Consider the following 21,258-nt stretch of genomic DNA (forward strand, 5'->3'; position numbering starts at 1 on the left):
CAGCGTGTGCCTTCTCTGCATTTGCAAGCTGGCACACTCCTTGGAAGTGGCTGGGATTTTGGTTTTTAAGTTAGTTCTTGGATTTGAACTGTTGGCCATAATCTCCCTGCTTCATGTAAGGATAAAGTTTCATTGCTGATGTGGAAGGGTGTGAAAAGTTATTACCCATCATAGGGTTTCCACGTGGGAATCAAGAAACTCTGTTGAATGTTGACTCAGTGTTAAGTGTTAACTTTGTTTAATGTTTGTTACTCCGTTTCATTGTTATTTTTCCTCTCTCTAACTGTTCAACATTTAATTTGCAAGAATCAAATCCATGCATTTCCTGCTCCAGAGTACAGGGGAGAGGAACTTTGAAAAAAGTTACTTTATTTAGGCATTTGCAAATAAAACTCCATTCTGGTAACAGACCAAGAGTTGGTAGCAGTAGAGATTGAAGGTGCTTCAAGCAGTTTGCTGATCCTGTGAATACATTAAATTTAACTGCAGGTAAAGAATAGAAAAAGGAGAGGGATCACCTGTTGGATTTTTTTGTCCAGATTCAAAATATGGGAGCTGAACACATGCTGCTGATGTGATCAGTGTTGAAAACTAGGTTATATATTTTTGTCTGAGGTCTTCCGCTGCTTGATTGATCAATCTGTGCTAGAGCTGAGGCTTCTAGGATGAATGCAGTATATATAACTCAATATATAACTTGTTATCCTGCTAAAAGAGGTTTGTATATGTTAATAAGCAGCCTTTCAAATCAGCAAACAGCAACAAGCTGTTTTAAATCAACTTAAAGTCTTCAAGTAAATAGCCAACTTATATCCTCTGTCAAGTGCAGTAAGCAGAGTCAGTGGGTAAGTAAATCAAAATACTGTTACTTTTGTTGTTGGCAGGTCATTATGCATGGCAGAGGCAGAGGAGTAGCAGGCCAGATGGGCCGAGGACGCTTGATGCCAAATAAACAGAACCTGCGAGTGGTGGAGTGCAAACCTCAGCCCTGTATTGTGTCAGTTGAAGGGCTTTCTTCATCAACTACTGATGTCCAACTGAAAAACCTGCTGATGTCAGTGGGACCCATTCAGGTAGGTCAACCTTGGTTTATCATTTTTGTGCCAAAAGGCTTTCATTCCGGAAAGCTCAATTAATTCCCTGACATTAAATACAATGCGTGTTTATTGGTAATTTATGTTTGAAGGCACCCCCACCCACACAAGCTACACCTCGTAGCAAAGACAAGCACGTGATGATACTGCAGCACAGGAGGTACAGTGGGACTTTGCTAACCATCACATTCCTGCTGCAAAATTCTCCTTCATTTTGGAGTTCCTGTGCTATTTCTGTTATTTTCTTAGGCAATACAAGCCTGTCCATTCTGTGAGGTTTTATAGCCAGATGGTCATATCAAAGCAAATGTATTTTTGAGTGCTGTCCTTGTTTATTGTTGACTTGCACCTACTCTCTTTTTTGACATTTACCTTTTTCTGTCATTGCAATCTTGGGGTACAAGCACTTAATGACCACTATCCAGTGGACATTTTATACTGTGTAGCATCCTCTACTTTTTCAGATGAAAACACAGGTTTCTTTGGAGGATTTTATTGATCCTTAATTTTTTAGAAGGTTGTCTTCAGTAGGGGCCTGTGAGCAAGGTTATGACACGCACACACTGTTGTATCTGCTGTGCAGCTTCTGTTCATAAACTGCCTCCTAGAACTGATGTGTCAATTAAATGACTTTAGGAAAGCAGGAGGTTTTCAAAGCAGTGAAAGGCTTAGGAGGCCCTGTCTGACTTACTGTTACTGCATTTAAAAAGATCAGTCAATGAATAATGAAAAATACAGGTGAGAATTTTTTTTCCTTTTGACAGGAACAACATTTTCAGACAAATGCAATGCGTGAATTGGAGGTGTTCTATGAGACTTCTTTATTACTGGGATCATCTCTCTGTTGCAAAACACACTGCTCTCCTAAAGATGAGCACTCTGCCTCACTTGTTCCTAATTTAGTAAATGGAATAATGCTGAATTATTTACGTCATCAATTCAGGGAGGTTTAATTTGTTTGGGAAAGCAAAACTACTCTCACAAAATACTTTGTGCCTTCGTGTTCTGTAGTACTCTAGGAAATTATTCATACAGTTCCAAAGCACATTTATTCAGTGTTTACTTGCTAAATCTTGCATGAGAATATTAGAAGGAGATTAATAGAAACCCTGCAAGGAAATCTCACAATCGAGAGAAGTTATTGAGAATGTGCTAAAAAATTTATTCAGTACTTGCTGTTTCATAGCAGACTCCAAACCCTGGTCTCTCAATTCAATGTCACAGGCCAATTTAGAAGGATGTACTTACAGGAGAAAAAACAATGACTAATTTTCTAGTGGGATTTGATGCATATCTGTGCCCTCCAGAACTTGTATTCTTGCAGCAGCATCAACTGTACCTTTGGAAGTTATGCTTTCTGAATCATCATCTATTTTCACCTTACCAGAAATCTAGAAGTAGTACTTGAACAAGGTGCTTGAATTTAACTAATGAGGCAGAATGCTTTTGTGCTAATTCTGCACTTGAATTTCAAGTCTGACTTGTAGAAGGCTAGAAATTCTCTGGCTTGTTTGAGACTAAATGATGTTTCACAAGTATGAATGGTGAGATATGCAGGAAAAGAGTGATCCTTTTGTAGGAAGACTGTAAGACTGGTTCCACCATATGTAATATTTAGCTTTTTGGTTTTGTTCTTTAATGCCATCTTCAGAAGTGGCACCACAGAAGTGTTAATGCACCCAATGAGGAAGATGCAGCAACTATTTTAAGTGACTAGGCGGACAAGAATGGAAAACATAATGTTTGAAAATCTACATTGTTGCTATCCACAGCAATTAGTTTTATATAGGTGGTGCTAGATTTTCAAAGAGGTCAATATCCTGAAGTATACGAGTGGATTTTCTCGTGGCTGTAAATTAATGTTTTAACTATTTTTTGTGCTCAGTGCTATACAAAATCCACTGCAGCTGGGAGGTTGGGAGGCCCTGATAGCAAAGGGATACTCAGTTATTTCCTCATTCTTTCTTTAATATGGGCTCCAGGTAAGGGATTTTGCAGGGAGGAGTGCCGAAGTGAGCTGCTGAAGAGAGCCCAGTAGTGACTGGAAGGGCTCTTTCCGTGCAGGCTTTGGAGGCTCTCTGTGAGGGACAGTGTGTGAGAGGCATGGACCAGAGCAAACAGCTCTTGGGTAGTGCAGAGCTCTGGCCCTCTAAGATGAAGTGTTGCAGCTTGATGGACTGGAATAGGAGGGATCTGGGGAGATGGCAATTGTGAGAAAAAAGCAAGGTGAGAAATTCTAGCTGCTTTTTTAGAAATTAGGCAAGGTGCCCAGGTTTTTAGATGGTGTCTGATGGAGCTGAAGAAATAGTAAGAGGAGGGAAGGGTGAGTCAGTTCTGACTCAGTCTTTAAGATGTAGAATATCCTGTCTTCAGCTGTTGACTGTATTCAGCAGAATTTTCCTTAAGTAACTGAACTCTTTTGAGATCAAGATTTTTCATTTTATTTGTCTTCAGTGTGTTATATGTCAAACTCATCCTTATTTTTTTGCAATTTTAAATGAAATTTAAGTCTCAATCAGAACTTAAGAAGTTCTTGTCATGCCTGGATAGCGTTTTGAAATAACACATATCCAACTCCCAAATCCCTGATTAAAGGTAAAGGTTCACAAACTGTGGCACATACACCTCTGATGTTAAACAAGCACCTTGCTTCAAAGCAACATGCAAACACAGCTCAGAAATCCAAGTATCTCATGTATCAATTTCTGCTGCAGTCCAGATGTGAACGTGGTAGTGGCTGCACTGAGACAGAGCTTGCAGAGAGGAGGAAGAAATACTTCCCAAGTAGGATCTCCCTGCTCTTTGACAGGAAGAATAGAGCATGAGCATTTGTCCCACCTGATGGAGGACCTCTGCTTAATCTTTACCTTCCGTGCTGGGGCATCTGTAAAGCAACTGATCCCACACCAGCTCTTGTTTCCAAATACCCTGAATTTGTTCCAGTGTGATCATCCTGTGTGTGTTTTCTCAGAAAGTGAATCTTTGCTGGCATAACAGTTTAAGTTGTGGAAAAAGTCTATAATTTATCAATGGAGTTAACAGGGAGGAAGAGATTACTTTGCTTTTCTGGGTTAGGGTTTTATTTTTAGCTTTGTCTTGTCAGTATCATTCTCGAGGTACAAGTACCTTGCACAAACCTTGAGAAGGGAAGTTAAAAGCTTCCCTCAGTTTATGATGTTCAATGCTCCAAGCTTTGCCATCAGCTTTCATTGAGTCAGGGTTTGGGAATAACTGGGCATGCATAAGAGAGGATGGGGGAAACTTAGAGTTGAAGTTGGAAATTCAGCATTTTTCCCTTCCATACTCCAGAAATTCTGAAAATTATCTTTCCCATACATAACCTTTGAAATACCCTCTATTGCCTAATCATTGAAAACTTTAATTCTCATCCCTGCTTCACTAAAGGTGTTCTGTTATTAACGTAGGAGAAAAAAATAGCATTAAGATTCTCACATTGAATAGAAGAAAATCCTTGGGGCTCCAGGAGCATCCCCTTTGTTATAGCTGCCTTTTACAACTCAAACATGATGAAATTAGCAGAAGGGCTTCCTTCCAGCATACACTTTGCTGTCATACTCTTTCTGACAAAGATAAGCTTTCAGAAACAAATAATGTGTCTGCAGTAAAATCTCATTGCTGATTATAAAATAATTACGTGTTATAAATAAAACTATGTATTCCAAAGTGTTGGAAAGTACAGAAGAAAAAGCACATCACCAAACTAAAGCCTCCTGAGGATGGTGCTGGAGCAGTGACATTCAATACACATCCATCCAGAACCACTTGATAAAGTAGATTACTAATAAGTTGCAAAGGTCATGAAAAACAGCACTTGTATATTTTTTTGTGCTCTTGAATCCAGGTTTAATGTTTACACTGTCTAAAGAGGTTTGTGTTCAGCTAGTTATTGCCACCTTCAGATGAATTGGGTGTTTTTAGGATGGTGGCAGGTAGAATGGACCATTTTCTAGATCTCCAGATAATTTGAGTACTGGGGGAGTTGTTCTGTGGAGGTGTTCCATCATCGTCATCTTTAATCATGTTTTCTTACATCAAATGATTGCAAACCAATCACTGCAAAATCTCTGTATTGCTCTGTGAAGATTTAAGATCATAAATTCTGATGCTTAAAAAAAGAAAAAAAAAGGAAAGATATACTATTGTATATCAGAGGTGATGAGAATGTTGGGATTGTAGGTGTACTTTGAGTACTTCTACAAACAGGGGTTTTACTCTGCTAACGTTGTCATTTCTGGTCTGGGAAAGAAAAAGCAATTCCAACGTTGACGTGCCTGGCTTTGCTTTCTTGGAGTGATAGTGCTACCTAGTGCTCAGCTGGGGTAAAGGCAGCCACAGCCAGCCCGCTGCCCTGACTCTGCATTCCAGATTGCTGGATTTATCTTTAGTTCACAGAGGCATCAGTGGAAATGCCATGGATGCACACACTCAGAACATGGCTCTTGCAGGTCAGCAGGGGGATTCTCCTCTGGCTTAATGTGCTCAGGATTACATGGGGACCACTGTGGTCTTTCTACCTGTTGCAGAAGCTTTGGGAGAGAAGACATGGGCAGTCCTGCTCCATCCTTGGGGCTGGGGGAAAAGAAGAGCAGCTCCATCATGAGCCTGTCCAGTTCAGCCTTGCTGTAGAGCTGTGTGTGAGCTACAGATGCCTAGCTCGAGGACAGAACAGCCTTTCCCCTCATGACACCTTGCATATGGAGAAAGAAAGCTGAGTACTCTTAAGGGTAGATAGTAGGAAGTCAAAGGTGGCAGAAAAGCAGGAAGGAGGAACAGAAGGTGGAAGAGATCAATTGCAACAGTTAAGGTGAAATAAATACATTCTGTCCCAGCCTCTGTGCCTGCTGGTAGTGGCTGGGAAGCGTCACTGCTAGGAAAGATGCTTCAGGTGTCAGGAGACTGCGAGGACAATAAAAACATGTCTGCATTTATTGATGGGAGGGAGGAATAAATAGAATCTGATCTTTCTGTTCAGAAAGTGCCTGCTGTGCTGCTATTTGACTTGTTGCAGAGTACCTTGGATCACACACTAGAGATGATGTTGGTTGGGAAGGTTTACACTTTCATTTTGCATAGACCTGGATTTTAGCAGCTTCATATGAGTTGCCACTCCTAATACCAAACTCACTGATTACTGAACATGCGGTCTGCTGGGCAGTCCATTTACTTCAGTGAGAGAAATTAAGTGAAGGAGGAACTTTCGTTTCACATGTGTCTCCTATAGTTGAAATGAGTGCTTGCTCTAGTCTCATTCCTACCTGCTTGGTTTCCATCTCCCAGTCCTCTGTAATCTTCCTCTTAACTTCTTGCTCTCTGTGTAACCTCTGAGAGTTTTGGTGTCAAAGATGTTTGCTTGCTGCAAACAATCTCTTGCTTTGTACTTAAGGATGTCCTGCTGTTTGTCTCAAGGCCCTTGGTTTTGCAGTGGAGTTTTACTGAGATAAATGTGCTGCTAACTGGCTATTTCAATATTGTACAAGTAAGTGCAAATTTAATTACAGACTGTGGGTAGAGGAGAAATTTGAGGGTAGTGTAGATCTTCAGGCCTAAGGAAATACCATTCAGAGGGAATGGTCCTTTTATGATATTCATGCCTTGGCCACTGGTGATAGTTCAGTTGCAGAAAAAGCCAGAGCTGCTGGTTATTTTTTAAGTTGTTGAAATAGTATGTTGTTTTAAAACAGTTTGTAGGTAAACTCTGAATCAAAAGTCTGGTTATGAAATACTGGGTTTCTTGAATTTTCCATTCAGCCTAAGATCTGCATCTTCCCATGGCAATTCCTAAGCAGAAAAAGGAGACGGTCAAGATCAGTATGAGCTCTGTGCTTCCTAAATCCATTCCATATAAAATATGGTTCCTCACTCTAAACTAGCTTTTTATTTTAATGCTAGAAATGTGTCAGAATGTAATCTCTGTTTTCCAGAGTCCAACAGGAGCATGCCCACAATACCTGTGACCTCAGGCTGCTATCAGGAAGTGCTGCACAGTAGATCTGTACAGCCAAATCTGTAAAGTAACCAGTCATTTGAAATCCCTTGGAAGTTATTGTGTGTATTGTCAATCCTTTACACCTGAGTGGATCCCAGAAGAGGTTTTCATCCTCTGGTGAACATCTTACTAGGTCAACTTAAAGAGATGTGAATGAAGTTGTTTTCTCAGAGCTGTGACGTTTGGGAGGATTGTGATATTTCAGTTTAGGAGTTCATGATAGCAGAATCTGGTGTCACACGGTGTGGCAATAGGGAAGTCTTCTGTGGAGGACGAGGGAGGCCTCCCATTAAATGAGAAGTCAGGCGATGCTCACTAGAACCAGCTGGTCTCCAGAGGCTGCATCCTTCTCTGCCTCCTACCACTGGCCTTTCAAAACCTGTAGGTCACAGAATAATCCCAAACTCAGATCAAATTCCTAGTGAGGTATCATGCTTTGGGAAAGATAGAACCATATGTTTTGTCAGTGAAGATCATAAGACCGAGGACTGCTGTGATGCCTACTATTGTAGTAGTAGGCATGTACTGTGGTGATACTATTGTTAGATGTATACTGCTGTTAGAGTAGATACTTAGAATGGTCTCGACAAGGTAGAGCCCTTGTCAAGCCTCTAAAGGGGGGGAATGATACCTTAGGTTTTAACTTCTATATTTTTCAAATCCTGTACTGCCTGGTGTGTAACTCTGAAGTTTTGTGTGGACTGTTAGCCACTGTTCTCTCGTGCTGGTTAGACATAACAAACCTCTCTAGGTTTGCTCTTAAAGGACACCTCAATTGTCCCAGGCCCAAAATGTGTAAACTAAAAGCTTCTGAAGAGGAGGGGCAAACTTGGGGTAATTACATCATTAACTGAAGTTATAACTGGAGAATTAACCCTGATATGCAAATGGACCAAACTTACAAAAGTGTGAAGAACCCGTGACCCAGGGTCCATCTTGGGTGGAGCCTTTTGGCTGCCTGAGGTGTACCTTTGAAGGCCCTTCAAATCAATACCTACTTTTATTCTCTTTTTTTTGTCTAGCCTCTGTTTTTAGGTGGCCACCCCAAGGCATCAGCTGTAGGAGTATTTGTTCTTTGAAAATGAGAGAGCAGCTGTCCTTAGTCCTGTGTGGTGCTCATAGCTGCCTTGTGGTGCTGCTTCAAGTCTAAGAGCAACACACTGAACTACTTTTTGAGAAATGTGTATTGGATTTGATGCCCACGTTTTTGTAGTGGGGGGGGGGGGGGGCTACAGGGGTGGCTTCTGTGTGGAGCTGCCAGAAGGTTCCCCTGTGTCTGATAGAGCCAATGCCAACCATCTCCAGGATGGACCCACCACTGGCCAAGGCTGAGCCCATCAGCAGTGGTGTTTGTGCCTCTGGGATAATGTGTTTTAAAAGGGGGAGAGGGGCTATTGAATGTTATCACTGAAAAAAACCAGCTGCCAAATTATTCCAAAGGGATGAAAATGTTTAAGTGTGTTATATTAGGAAGGTAACATGATTAAGATTTGCAAATGAATTAATTTTTAGATGTATTTTCCTAGCTTGTGTGTTTGAAATCAACAAAAGCAGAAGCTGATGCAGTAAGTCTTTGAGATAATGCCTTGAATATTTTGAGCTAATAAAATACCACAGGGTACACAAGGAATATTTTCTTCTGACTATAGTTGTGAACATCATCTAAATGCAGGATCAGGTCTAAACTGCAAATCACCCCAAATTCAAAAAGACAGAAATAATCCAGTAGGATGAGTATACAGTTATTTTACTTCAAATTTCTGCTGAAGTGGGACTCTAATTTCTATGCCCAGCCAGTAGTCCATCTGTTCAGGGTGGGATAGCAGCAGTTTGGGACCTACACATGTGGCAAATGTGTGCCTGACAATCAATGTTCTAAAAACATAAAACTCGGGGCTTAAGTAATAAAGTAAGTAAGAGGGTATTGTTCCAAAATCAGAGCACAAATAAATATTTGTTAGATATATTTTTTTATATTTGTTTTATATTTGTTAGATGAATAATGTTCATACTTGCAAGTGAAGATAGTTGAGGATTTGTTTGAAAACACAGCAAAGGTATTTATGGTGGTATTGCAGGCTGCAGTCACATCTTCAGAGTAACTTAGCTTAGTAATTGTCCCTTGTTAAAACAAGACCAGAAGTTTTTTTCATCTATACCCAAAGAAGGTGTATAGACCTCATATACCTTAACAAACATGAAGTGATTATGCATCATTTTTGCTACCATTGTTTGAGCACAGCAGAGGCTGAGAATTTTTATTAAACACATTTAAATCAATTTTTTTCAGACAGTTTCCTACTGGAGCAGTATTGTTTGTGTAGCATTAGTGTATCCTTTGTTTTGCAGTCCTTAATTCTTGGTCTTAGTCTAGGCATGTGTAATTGAAGCAGTTGAGGAGATGCTGCCTTACCCTGGGCTGAGTGATGGGTGATGTTTAGGCAGTTCAGAGAAGGATCAGATGGGTTGGTTTTTTGTTTCCATTGTTGTCTGTATTGACCAGTGAAATTAAATCTGATAAAGATGCTTTTCAGTAGACTTACCCAAAAACTGATGCCTTGTTGCCAAAGCAGTTGAGTATTAAAATGCATTGTGTTTTAATTTGGATTTTTTTTTTTACTTTGGAAAATAAAGCAGTAATGCAGTGTAAGAACACAGTACCCAAACTAGTCAGTCAATAAACTTAATTCATTAGAAAGTATAAATAAGTTACCTATAATAATATTTAGATACTTTGCCTAATTCTGCTAATAAGTCTGCACTACACCAGAATATCTGCCTTTAGTTGACTTTTTACATGCTAATTACTGAGAAGCTTGTTAATAATTTAGCATCATGATTGTATAAACTGCAAAATCAAATTTTGCTTTTGTGCATGTCAAGAATATTAATGCAATAATAGCTCAGTTCTTGTGGGAAACATCACCAAATGCAGCTTCTCTTCTTCAGTTGATCACAACAGGGGTCTGGAGCATAAAGCATTGGGAGAACCTGCTGTGGCAGTCGAGTGAGACCTGACATTGTGGGGAGGATCAGTTGGCAGCAGGAGAGCTGGAGGTGGATCTGGAGAGGGGAGGGAAGCAGTTGACAGCAGGACATGCAGGGTGCAGCTGGAAGGATGCATCCCTGTGTTCTTTTACAGCCCTTCTTGCTGAACTGTTCACTGAAATATTCATCCTTTTGATGATTCAAACAGGTTTTTCTTGTATTAAAACTGTTGACTTCTTTGGAAGGAACGGATTTTTTTTGTTTGTTTGTTTTTAGTTGCAATTCAGAGATGCTTTTTTTTTGTCAGCTCTTAAAGTCTGTTCTTTCCAAAGGTTATTTAAGGGTTGTGTTTAATTTTTAGTCTTCAAAAGCTTAGTCCTCAGTGATAGCACTTACTTAGTTTGTGGTTCTTTCTTTTCTAGTAAGAAAAGTGGTGTCAAGAAAGTGTGTGTTAAGATCTAGTTCTATAAATCATAAAAAAGTGAGATCAGTAAGGGAGGAGAACACAAACTACAGCATTCACTCATTCCTGCAGGAGAATTGAGCTTTATCCAAGATCTTTCACTGCTGCTTTCTGCAGCGTGACTGCATTCTTGTAGGTAAAATGTGCTTAACTGTGTCAAGAGCATTTTGATTTAAAAAAAAAAAAAATCATCCACTGAATGGCTTTTTTTAAAGCTAACTACTATTTCTACCAGCTCAGAAATGGGGAAGTTGCAGTAACTTACCTTTTCATCATAGCAGCTTTCAAAAAACTATAAAATGCAAATTAACCTGCTGATGCTTATCAGATTTGCTGAATTCTTTAACTTTTACTCAGCTTTCACTTTGAAATCACAGATGTGGTGGAAATACTAAACATCTGTGATTTTCCTGGAGAGAGGAAAATTTCCTGTCAGTTACAGGAAGGTGCAAAATTAATTGCTTCAAAATCACAGATAGGTAAGTTACAGAAAGTGGCAAAGCTGAATTGTCAGGCTTAGATGCAAAGAAATACGACTTATCAGGTTCCATGGCTCTTGTTAAATAAACATCTTTCCAAGAGAGTCTTATGTGTTCAAAAAAGATAGAAGTAGACAATTTTAATGACAAATTTCATCTAGGCGTTTGACGTCTTGCTTAAAATGCTCCATTAGATTGAATGAACAGGGAACACATTCGTGGGATTAAAAGCTATTTCACTAAGAGATCTCAAAGTATGTCACCCTCAAAATGTATCAAGTGGGGTTGTATGTTGTTTCCCAAGGAATAGTTGTTTTGTCTAAAGATCTGTGGTACTTTTTTAACAGTCTAGATGGTGATAGAGAATTTTTGGAGGTAAAGTTTAAAATCCCAAAGACTGACCGTCAGAGGACTGGAATCATCCAAGTGTGGGGGATGCAGCTGAGGTCCAGGCAAAATGCAGGAGCAAAGAATTATGTTCATACTTACCCATCAGGAGGTTATCATCTAGAAAAGTTTTAAGGTGTCCGTATACCTGCATTTGTCTGTGTGTGTATATATATGTGTGTGTGTATATATATATGTATCTAAATCTCAGTATAAAACTGTATTGTCTTTATGTAGACACTCACAGAAAAGTAGAATGTTAATAATTCTTTATTCTGCATCCAAAGCCATAAGAACAACTGGAAACTGGAAGCTGAATCAGAACAATTCTGTCTTTAATGTGCTGCAGCATAGGCTGTTAAACATCCAGAACTTTCTTTGAGATGTTGGAATCACTGTGAAATTTTGATTAAAACCTTCAGATCTGTTTTAACCTAGTTACTCTGAAATCTCTGGCCTGTGTTCACAGGCAGCAGGATTTCAGGATCGTATTTCCATCCTGAGTATTCTGTGATGCTGAATACTTGTTGGATGTTCCCACTCATTGTTGGGTATGTAACTACTTAATGTGTAAAGCTTAATCTTCTTGAATTTCTCAAGTATCTTTTGGGAAACTCTTCTATCGTAACTGAAGGGCTAACTCAAAGCATGAACTTTCATCTTCATAAGTGTGGTAACACCTCTTTACCAAGGCCACAGGACTCCTCTCTGAGATCATTTTGGCCTGAACTTCTGCTGCAAGCAGGGAGTAAGGACATGAATTCTCCAGAGCCCTGGCTCAGGTGTGCTGTAGTTTCGAAGAGCTCAGTACTACTGTTTGTCATAGTTAAAGCACTGTGAACTGCTGCTCTCATGGTATGGGAGGTATGTATCAGATGGACTTGTCTGGGTAGATGTGTGTTATATGGTTTCCTTTTACTAGGAGGACTTGGAAGTGGTGACCTAATCCATCTCAGTGGGGTTTCATGGTGGTGCCTGTCAAAAGCTGGCCTGTTGTTTTATGAAAACGGTGTGAGGATACACAGTTGAGAGATCAGAACTTAGCACTTTTTTCTGTCTGCCCCTGTTTAACCTGTGGGAAGCCCTGATCCCTTAATGTACATCAGGTGAATGACTCCAGGTGCTTGTGTGGGAAGTTGAGCTCTGACCAGTTGACTGCTTGTTACTCCTTGGAAGTTTGGCTGTGGGGTTTGGCTCGTGTGTGTGGATTGAGTTGAAGTTGTCACCTTTGCTTAACAAATGATAGTCTGGGTTTTCCAGGTGGTTCAGTTGTTTAACACACCAACTCAAACACCTTCAGCTGGGACTGTGACTGCAGTCTCAGAAGTCTCTTTCCAGTGTGTTCTCTTACTGGTTATCAATAAGAGAACTGAAGTATGTTACTGAAAAAGAGAAATACAGCAAGATTTCAGTTGGTTTCGTGCAAAATAAGGGGTTATTGTGAAGCGGATCTTGAAGTGAATATTAAAAATATGTTTTGGCTTTTTGTCTCTGCAGAGTTTACAGATGCTTCCTCAACAACGGAAAGCCATAGCGAAATTTAAGGAGCCAGCACACGCTTTAGCATTTCAACAGAAATTCCACAGGTAAATAATTAAGCACTGCCGCCGCCGTGGTTCCTTCCCTCCTTTCAGAAGATATAATCAATCTCTGGCCCAGTGTTTCGTTAATCCAATCAAGCATCTGTTGATTAGTGACCTTCATAGAAGCTCCTTGCCAGAATCAGTCTGAGCACCGCATTTAACCTTCTTTTAACTTTTGACAGGCACATGATAGATCTGTCCCACATCAACGTGGCGCTGATTGTGGAGTGATGTCTGCTGAGAGAAGCCCCAGCACCAACCTCAGTGTACTGTGGAGCTACAGACTCACAGTGAAAAATGCATCGGGTTGGGAACCCTGTCAGCTCAGTCTGTAACTGCTCTGTTGAACTACAGAAAGTACCGAGATGACCTCCAGGAGAGGTGAATTCAAGAGAATCTGCAAAGGTGGAATTTCTGTTCGGTTTCTTCACATTCTGTTGTAACCACATGGAATTATAGAATTTTTTTTTTCCAAAATGCTTTTGATGCATGTAGACACTGTTCTTCAAGATCCTACTGTGTGACCACAGTGACTTGAGAGAGAATGGTTGCAGCGAAAGATTTAAAAAACTTTCTTCATAGCAAAGAATATTTGATAATGGTTGCTCTTATCTTCAGTGCAAGGTATTTGAATGAAAACTCATTTTTCTAAACAAATTAGTTGCATTGTATACCTGAGAGCACAGAAGGTATTCTTGCATAGATTTGAACATGGTCTGCTTCACTGAATAGCAGCTTGCTGAGAAGCTTTGGAGGTGACACTGGAAAATTGTAGTTTTGGTCTTTGTAAGTCTATCTTTGCATTTTTCTATTCCAACATAGAGTTCCATCTTCTCTTTCCAACTCTGCTTATTCCATAAAACCACTGCTGTATTTTGCCTTGGTTTTTAAAAACAAGGATCTTCACCCTTCAGTAGCATCATGGGTTGGTGAACTCTGAATTGTAATTAGGTTGTTTTAAGTAACACTGCCAGATGCAAGGAAAAAGAAATACTTGGTGGGTCACTTCAAAAATGTTATGCAGGAAGAGTGGTGCATTCCTGGTAGTTCTTTTGGGCTAGTGTTTCATGGTTGCCTCATGCTTTATTTTGATCAGGCTTTTTTCTTTGAGATTTATTTTGTGATTAATGCTGAACCGTAAGAAACCCATAACTGAAAGGACTTGTTTTGATATGGTGTTCCTGATACATAAAGGGCTATAAGGACATTGTGAATCTCCTGGTGAACATGTCAGTTCCCAAAAATGCCATGCAAACGTTAAGGAGCTTATATTTTATTCAAAGTCAAATTCGTAATATTTCCTTTTGATTAGAACCGTCCAGATGGAGTTGCCAAAGGAACAATTTTTTCAGTTACTTCTGAATAAACTTATTAAAATGTCGTCTTTATATTGGATTCCAGTTTTTATGAACATTTCCTTAGTTTTTAGACCATGATGTTTTGCTCCATGCTTTATTTTAGGAATACTCTTAAGCACTCTACCTACTGTTTGAAGGGAGGGGGACTTGCAGAAATGTAGGTTTGTTACCTGAGTGACTGCAGAAAAACACTATGGGTATGAAATAAAAGTGCTTCAAGTGGGGTCCAAAATAGGCAGGCCAAGCTGGAAAGGATGAGCTAAGGAAATTTATAGTACCTTTTTTTAATAGTATCTATTTTTTTTTAAGATTTAATGGCACAGATACCTATTTGTCTTTCTTCCACTTTTGGTCCAGATTTTCAATTAGGTAAAAGTTACCAAAAATAATGAGTAAGTACTGTCAAAAGTCTGCTAGGTAGACCTGCTCTCTGTTCATTGAAATAATATAGAATAACATGGTGCTTAGGAAATACTCTTAAAGTCCTTTTAAAACGTAGTGGCAAGACACAGTAACAGAATGAGAATCTTTTCATGGAAGTGAGGTTTATACCCTCATATTCATGCATAATGTTTAATGACAGCCAGCACAACTGCTGTACATGAAGTGCTGTTAGTGCTTCAGGGTCGAGCCAAGCCCAGGACAGAGCATGAGCTGCAGGTAGGAAGTGCCCAGTGGGACCAACCCCAAAGACCTGCGAAGTGATCAGCCCTGGGCTGTTCAATGCTGACACCATCAGCTCTGGGACCCCTACACTGCCTCCTCAGATTATGTCACTTCTATTCTTCAGAAATAACTGCTTACCTTTAAAACAACACATTAAACAGTTCCTCATCCCAGTGTTAGGGAGCAGCTTCTCTGCAGTGAGAAGGACGAGGAGACATCTCGGAGTGGAGTGATAGTGGTGCGTGTCTGGAAATCTGGGAGAGATGCAAACGCCAGACAGGCCAGCAGCCGAGTTCAGCAGTAGGAACATCTGCAGTTGATCAGCTGTCCTGTCAGAAGCAAACATTATTGGGGTTAGAGGGTTTCTTGGAGCCTAAGAATATGGGTTTGATTCAAAAGTCAAAGAAGTTTGTAGAAACGCTCCTGCTTTGGGTTTTGAATCCATCCCAAAGAGCCTGAGGTTCAGCCAACTTAAGTTTTAAAAAATTTTATTTCAGTTGGGTTTTTAAATTTTTCTTTTTTGACAAATGTGTGGCTTTGGAATAAAGACATTAAATGGCCTCATATCTATTTAAATGTAGGAGTGACGTGAGCAACGCCTGTTTAATGAGTAGATGCATCCTCTTTAACAGCAGTTGCAGGAGATTATTGCTTGTGCATAGACAGGGCATGGGTGGATTGCTGGGGATTAATTCAGCTGCTTACTGCAGTACCTGGGTATCTTCCTATATGTAAACATACTATATGTATGTATGTCTATATTGGTTTTATTATACACATACATACATACTCACACCCTGTGTTGTCACCATATCTCTCTAATACCCTGAAAAACTCAGTAGCAAAAGTAGCTATTAGGTGAGTCATTTTTTAAAACGTTTGTGTTCTCTTACTTCTCAAATCCTATCTTAAAAGTGGATCTCTTGGCATTGATCAGTTTGGATGATACAGCTCTTTCAGATCCATTTGTTGTCTCCTCCCAAAAAAACCCAAAGGAAGTAGAGGTAAAGCTAGACGGACGTGTTCTTGATGTGTTCTCTTCCAGCACAGAGTTAAATCTGAGAATTTTAAGTTAACTTTCTTGGAAGATCTGTTGCAACCATTATCTTGTTCTTTCTTTGTAGTGAATTCACAATATGATGCAAAATGGAAAAAAAAAGGCATTTAATGTAGTATGTAAATATTGACCTTTTAAAATTAAAATGTTACTCAAAGTGCTTACAGTCAACCACATCTTAGCTATTTGTTAGTTTTTTGTGTTGTCTTATCTAAATTTAAATGGATATGGTTCCATAAATGTTGATGTGTTTTTGTGTATATCTTCAAATTTTTATAAAGATGCTAGTAAGTCAATACATATATCCTGATCTGTGTATTATTTGTTCAGTTTTTATTAGCATAATTTTATAATTATTTAAATAGGCAACTCCAGTAGGTAGTTAAATGAAGTCAGCTTTTTTTTTTTTTTTTTCCAAATTATTTCATTTCCATCTTGTACCACTGGAAAATTCACTTTATTCATATTTTGCCTTGACTAAAATATTGAATTACCCATATGATCTGTGGTATTTTAGTAGAATGTTCTACTTTTTTTTTTTTTTAATTAAAAAAAACCCCTGAAACAACTCTGTCCTTTAACTTCTGAGGGGTAATACAGTGCACTGTCAGACCAAGGCACGGGGTCTCTGGGTTTGTTCCATTGTGCTGTGTGGCAGGTACAAATTAGGTCTGTGGTGTAATACTGTCCTCAAAAATTGGGGCTGTTTTGGTTTCACACGTAGGCCAGGTTGGTGGCACGTTGGTGCATTGCAGTGTTATCAGTGGCACATGTTATCAGTGGCACACGTTATCAGTGCCACACGAGCCATCTGATGGAGTGACGTGTGGTGCTGGGGACACTCGGGGTCCCTGCCACACGCAGGGGGATGAGGACAGGTCTGTAGCGTTTCCATAGCCAGAGGGATGCTGTCCTCAGCCCACACATATCCCCAGTGCCACTTTGGGAAGGAAGAGTGGATACAAGCTCTCTATGCTGTCCTTGGATATCTAGTTTATCCCCCAGATTCGCTTCAGTTTTCCAAATTTCTGTAAAGAAGTCCTTCTAGCCGTCAAAATGCCAAGCAAACTGAGCATTTTAATTCACTGATGTTAGGTTTCCATTGCAAGGTTATAGATGAGAGTACAACTGAAGGTTATTTCAGAATAACCTTGGAGGTCCCCATTGTTCTTTTTAACATTAGCTACTGGGGATAAGAAAAAACCTTTCACTTGGTGCTAAATTTTTAATCTTTTTTTAAACATAGTATCTTTTATCTGTGTAGCTTGAAATGATGCAGTTTCCCTGGAAGCTGCTGTAGGCACTTCCTGCTGCTGCACTCAGTAACTCCGTGTCTGCCTGTGTGTGTGGGTGTGTTCCCCGTGTAGCTCGGGTGAGAGGGGGGGTGGGAGGCTCTGGGGTTTCTTCTTTTGAGGGTTTTTTTTGGCCTGTTTATTTTTTTTGTTGTTGTTTTTTTTTTGTCTGCTTGGGAGATACCCTGGGTTTGTCCTCTGGCATAGTATTTGTGATGTTCCTGTCCTTTGTGTAGTACTGTGTCTGTGATGCAAGTCATGGTACTTGAAGGTAGAAATCTGGCTTCACCTGTTTACTGTCAAAAAGGCATTTTTTGTTCAGAGAGACATGAACCTTTTTTTAATGCATTTTTTTGTGCTTTTCTTTTTATTTTTTTTAGCATCATGGTAGATGAGAAATTAAATGTAAAGGAAACAAATCCTGAACAGATTTCAGAAAGTTAGCTGTATTATACGGGTCATTTAGGGTAACACAGAGCTTTTGTTTCAATGTTACCTTAAATCATGCCTTGTCTTCTAATTAATTCATAAACATAATACTTGAAAGTATTTTATCTTAAATTACTATCAAATCCTAAGGATTTTCTGTAAGGTTTTTTGTAACCTGATTTTTAATCACGGAGATAACTTACTGTCCACATGAGCACAGGGGCTTGTGTACAAAACCAGATTCATATTGGATCCTTGCGTATACCAACTTCTGGTATAATATGGTTGGGAAGGATCATTTTGTTCTTTATAATGCTGCTTTTGGCAGGGTTGGGTTTTTTAATTTAAAAAAAACCAAACAAACTCCATTTTCAACTTCTCTGCTTGTTTTGGTGGAAAGTGTGGTCCTTATTGCACTAAGGAAAACCTTGAGGGGAAGGTTAATCTCATGGGATCTTTTAGGTGCCTGTGTTGCTCTCTGCTTTCTTGGTTGGATGCACTGATTTTTCTAACTAACTGGAAATGGGCTTTATAGATACACTTTTTCAACAGGTTACACTGCTTTTATTTAGTGTAACAGCACTTGTGTTCAGTGGTTTTTACCGTCTAAACTTTAAACAGTATTGCAGATTACAAATACTTTTGTGAAAGACCCTGTGTACAGTTAAATGTAGATGTATTGCAATGTTGTGTGTAGTCACTTGGCAGATAACAGTTTCAAACACTGCTGTATTAATGTTGTGTTTGTTCAGGATTATCTTTGTCTGCATCTAATGGATTTTAATATGCATTGTATTTTTTTCCTAGTGTCTGTCAGGCTGAGCTTGGAATGTTACAGTTTTATTTCTATTTCTAGACTAACAAAACCATTTGTTTGCAGGTTTTCTTTTTCAGATGATGAAACTTCTTTCAGCAGTTTTAACTCCTAATTAATAGACATTTTCATTTACAGATCCAGCAGAGACCAGATTCTAAGACTTATTTATTCACAGCTGATCTTCTGTACCATTGCATATAATTTTATTTATAAAGGAGCCCTTGGATTAAGTCAACTTTTTTTTCCTGTGGTACCCTTTGCCTCTCAGCTACGCTTTTTCTCATTTCCATCTCATTTGCTCCCATTTTTCCATTTTCACAAGGATATTTGTATCCTTATGTTCCTGCCCTTTTCACTCCCTGTTAAGCTCTGGTTTTTTTCCTGAGTGCATTGCATTCAATCTTTTGCTCTGTTTTCTGTTCTTCCAGCTCTCTTGACAGTACCTGAAGCCTGTATCTCCCACTCTGAAATCCTACCATACTCTACTTCTCTTTGCAGACTTTGGTGCATGAAGCTGAGGTTGCTTTTATACAGGTATCACCCCTTAGGCGATGCTGCCCATCCCAGAGCGCTGGAGAAGCACCACTTAACATTTTTACTTTGCAGTTTTACCCGTGCTGGGGAATTTAGACATTTCCGTTACATGCTTGAGCATTTAGCCAGGCTAAACAGGATTAACAACTATTTTATCCTTTTCACTTTTTCAGGATCTCTGTTCTTGAATTCAGTGATAGTAATAGCACTTTTTCTTATTGCCACGTAGAAATACCAACACTGTCGACACGATTCTACCTCCTATTACTATTACTGAATGTGATCCTTCCTAACCTGTAAAGTCCTAAACAGTGTATATATATACATATATATATCTCTCTATATTTGGGTGTTTTGAGAATCATTTCAAATGTACTGCTCTAATCTGGATTGCAGAGTTTGTTTATTAGCAGTTCAGGATATAAATTCAACAGCCGACTGTATCATGCTGACTGCACTGGGAGTGCGTCTGCCTCATGTTTTCTACAGCATCATCTGCACAAGGTGTGCACTGCTGATTGCTTGAGTGTAGTACTGGACTGGAGGATACCAAATAAGAGATCTTTGTCGTACCTATTTAAGTGCATGTAAAAATGGAAACGCAAAGATGATCTCATGTACAAGTTTTTTTACGTGTAAATCCATGTCTGAAATGTGAACATGTAAATATATTTATTGTACCTAAAATATGTCAATAAAACCTGATCTTTATCATTTCCTGCGTTGTTGCTTGATGTACTTCAGACTTGTCAAAAAAGGCTTCACAAACTGGATTATTTTACCATTTTTATTATGGTGTCATCTTACTTATACATCAGCATTGTAGCACAAGATTCTTCCACAGCTGTGCAAAGGTGCCCCAGATGGAAGCAAAGGTGGCTGAGGGTAAAAGGAACTTGTGCTTGTGTGGCTAGTTCAAAGGGTCTGGAAGCTAAGAGGAATCTCATAACATACACACAGGAGGAAAGCTTGTGAGTGTTAAAGCTTTTCTGGTGTTTTTTAGCCATACTGACATGTCTAATAAAAGATCTCTACTTTCAAATGTTGCCTACTTTAATTTATGACATAAAGAGGAGCTTTTGGCAAGCTCAGTTTGGTCACCATGAATTACTTCTTGAACACAATTATATCAACATAAATGGAGGCTAATTCCACTGGTCCCTTGCAGATCAAGTAAAGAGGTCATAATGAGCTGTCTTGCACTTCGTAGGGTTACTTAGTAGTTTGTTAACATTATTCACAAAGTTAAATATAAAAAATCCTGGCATCACTGGACGTGGCACCTGTGATCCAGCACACACGTTTCCAGGGAAGCATTACTAACTTGTCACATAATTACTGGGGTAGATCTCAAGAGAACATCGTTACATGGGGGCAGACTAATGACACCCCAAATTGCTTGTTCTGCTGGGAGCCTGATGGAGGACATACAGCAGCCAGCAACACAGTAACCTGAGAAGGCTCATCAAGGTAAAAAAAAATGCCTCTGATGCAGTGATTTAAATAGTGAGCCATGTAAGAACAGCCATGTTTGTGAGCAAAGTTCCAGCTTAGTTTTCAGCCTGTGATTTTGTCATGTATTAAGAGTAGGAGCACACTGTAAATATCCATCTGACTGCAGCATCGCCTCTTCCACATCTCCTCCTCTAGAGAAGGCTCCAAACCAAAGTAAACCTCACCAAAACCCCTCAAAACCCAAACTTGAGTCCTATGTGTTTACTTCCTTGTACCACCTTTCCCTACCCCTGTCAATCCATAGTCTTGGGGCAGGAATTTGTGTTTTAGTGATGTTGAAGCACCACTGAGCATCGACTCCAGTCTACTCCTGCCATAAACTGAATGGATTGACCATAGCACAGCACCGGGGAGGAAGAAGCTCCCTTTTCAAGAGGGCAGGTGAGGATTGGGCATAGAAGTCTGTTGATTTTCAGAAGTTAAAATGTCCTGCTGATGAACTTGCAGTTTTGTAGGATTTCAGGATTCATGCAGTGATGTGCTTTGAGAGCTGGAAGGCTGACAGCCAGGAAGAGAGGGAGGAAACCAATGGGCCTAAAAAATAGTTACTGAGGGGATGGAAAGGGAGTGACCAAGGGAGATGCAAACA

General features: G+C 39.6%; 1 protein-coding gene across 5 annotated transcripts in view; it reads left to right on the forward strand.

Moving 5' to 3' along the window:
* The window catches only part of RBM33 (RNA binding motif protein 33), a 101,349-nt gene extending 81,481 nt beyond the window's left edge, over nt 1–19,868 (forward strand). For all 5 annotated transcript variants that reach the window (XM_048325496.1, XM_048325306.1, XM_048325397.1 and 2 more), the window contains 3 exons: nt 885–1,073; nt 12,916–13,004; nt 13,184–19,868. In XM_048325496.1, coding sequence (XP_048181453.1) covers nt 885–1,073; nt 12,916–13,004; nt 13,184–13,232 — 327 coding nt within the window. In that variant the 3' untranslated portion in view covers nt 13,233–19,868. The remainder of the gene's footprint in view (nt 1–884; nt 1,074–12,915; nt 13,005–13,183) is intronic.
* Nucleotides 19,869–21,258: the final 1,390 nt, after the last annotated feature.

This window comes from Corvus hawaiiensis, chromosome 1, assembly GCF_020740725.1.
Source record: "Corvus hawaiiensis isolate bCorHaw1 chromosome 1, bCorHaw1.pri.cur, whole genome shotgun sequence".
NCBI classification, from domain to species: Eukaryota; Metazoa; Chordata; class Aves; order Passeriformes; family Corvidae; genus Corvus; species Corvus hawaiiensis.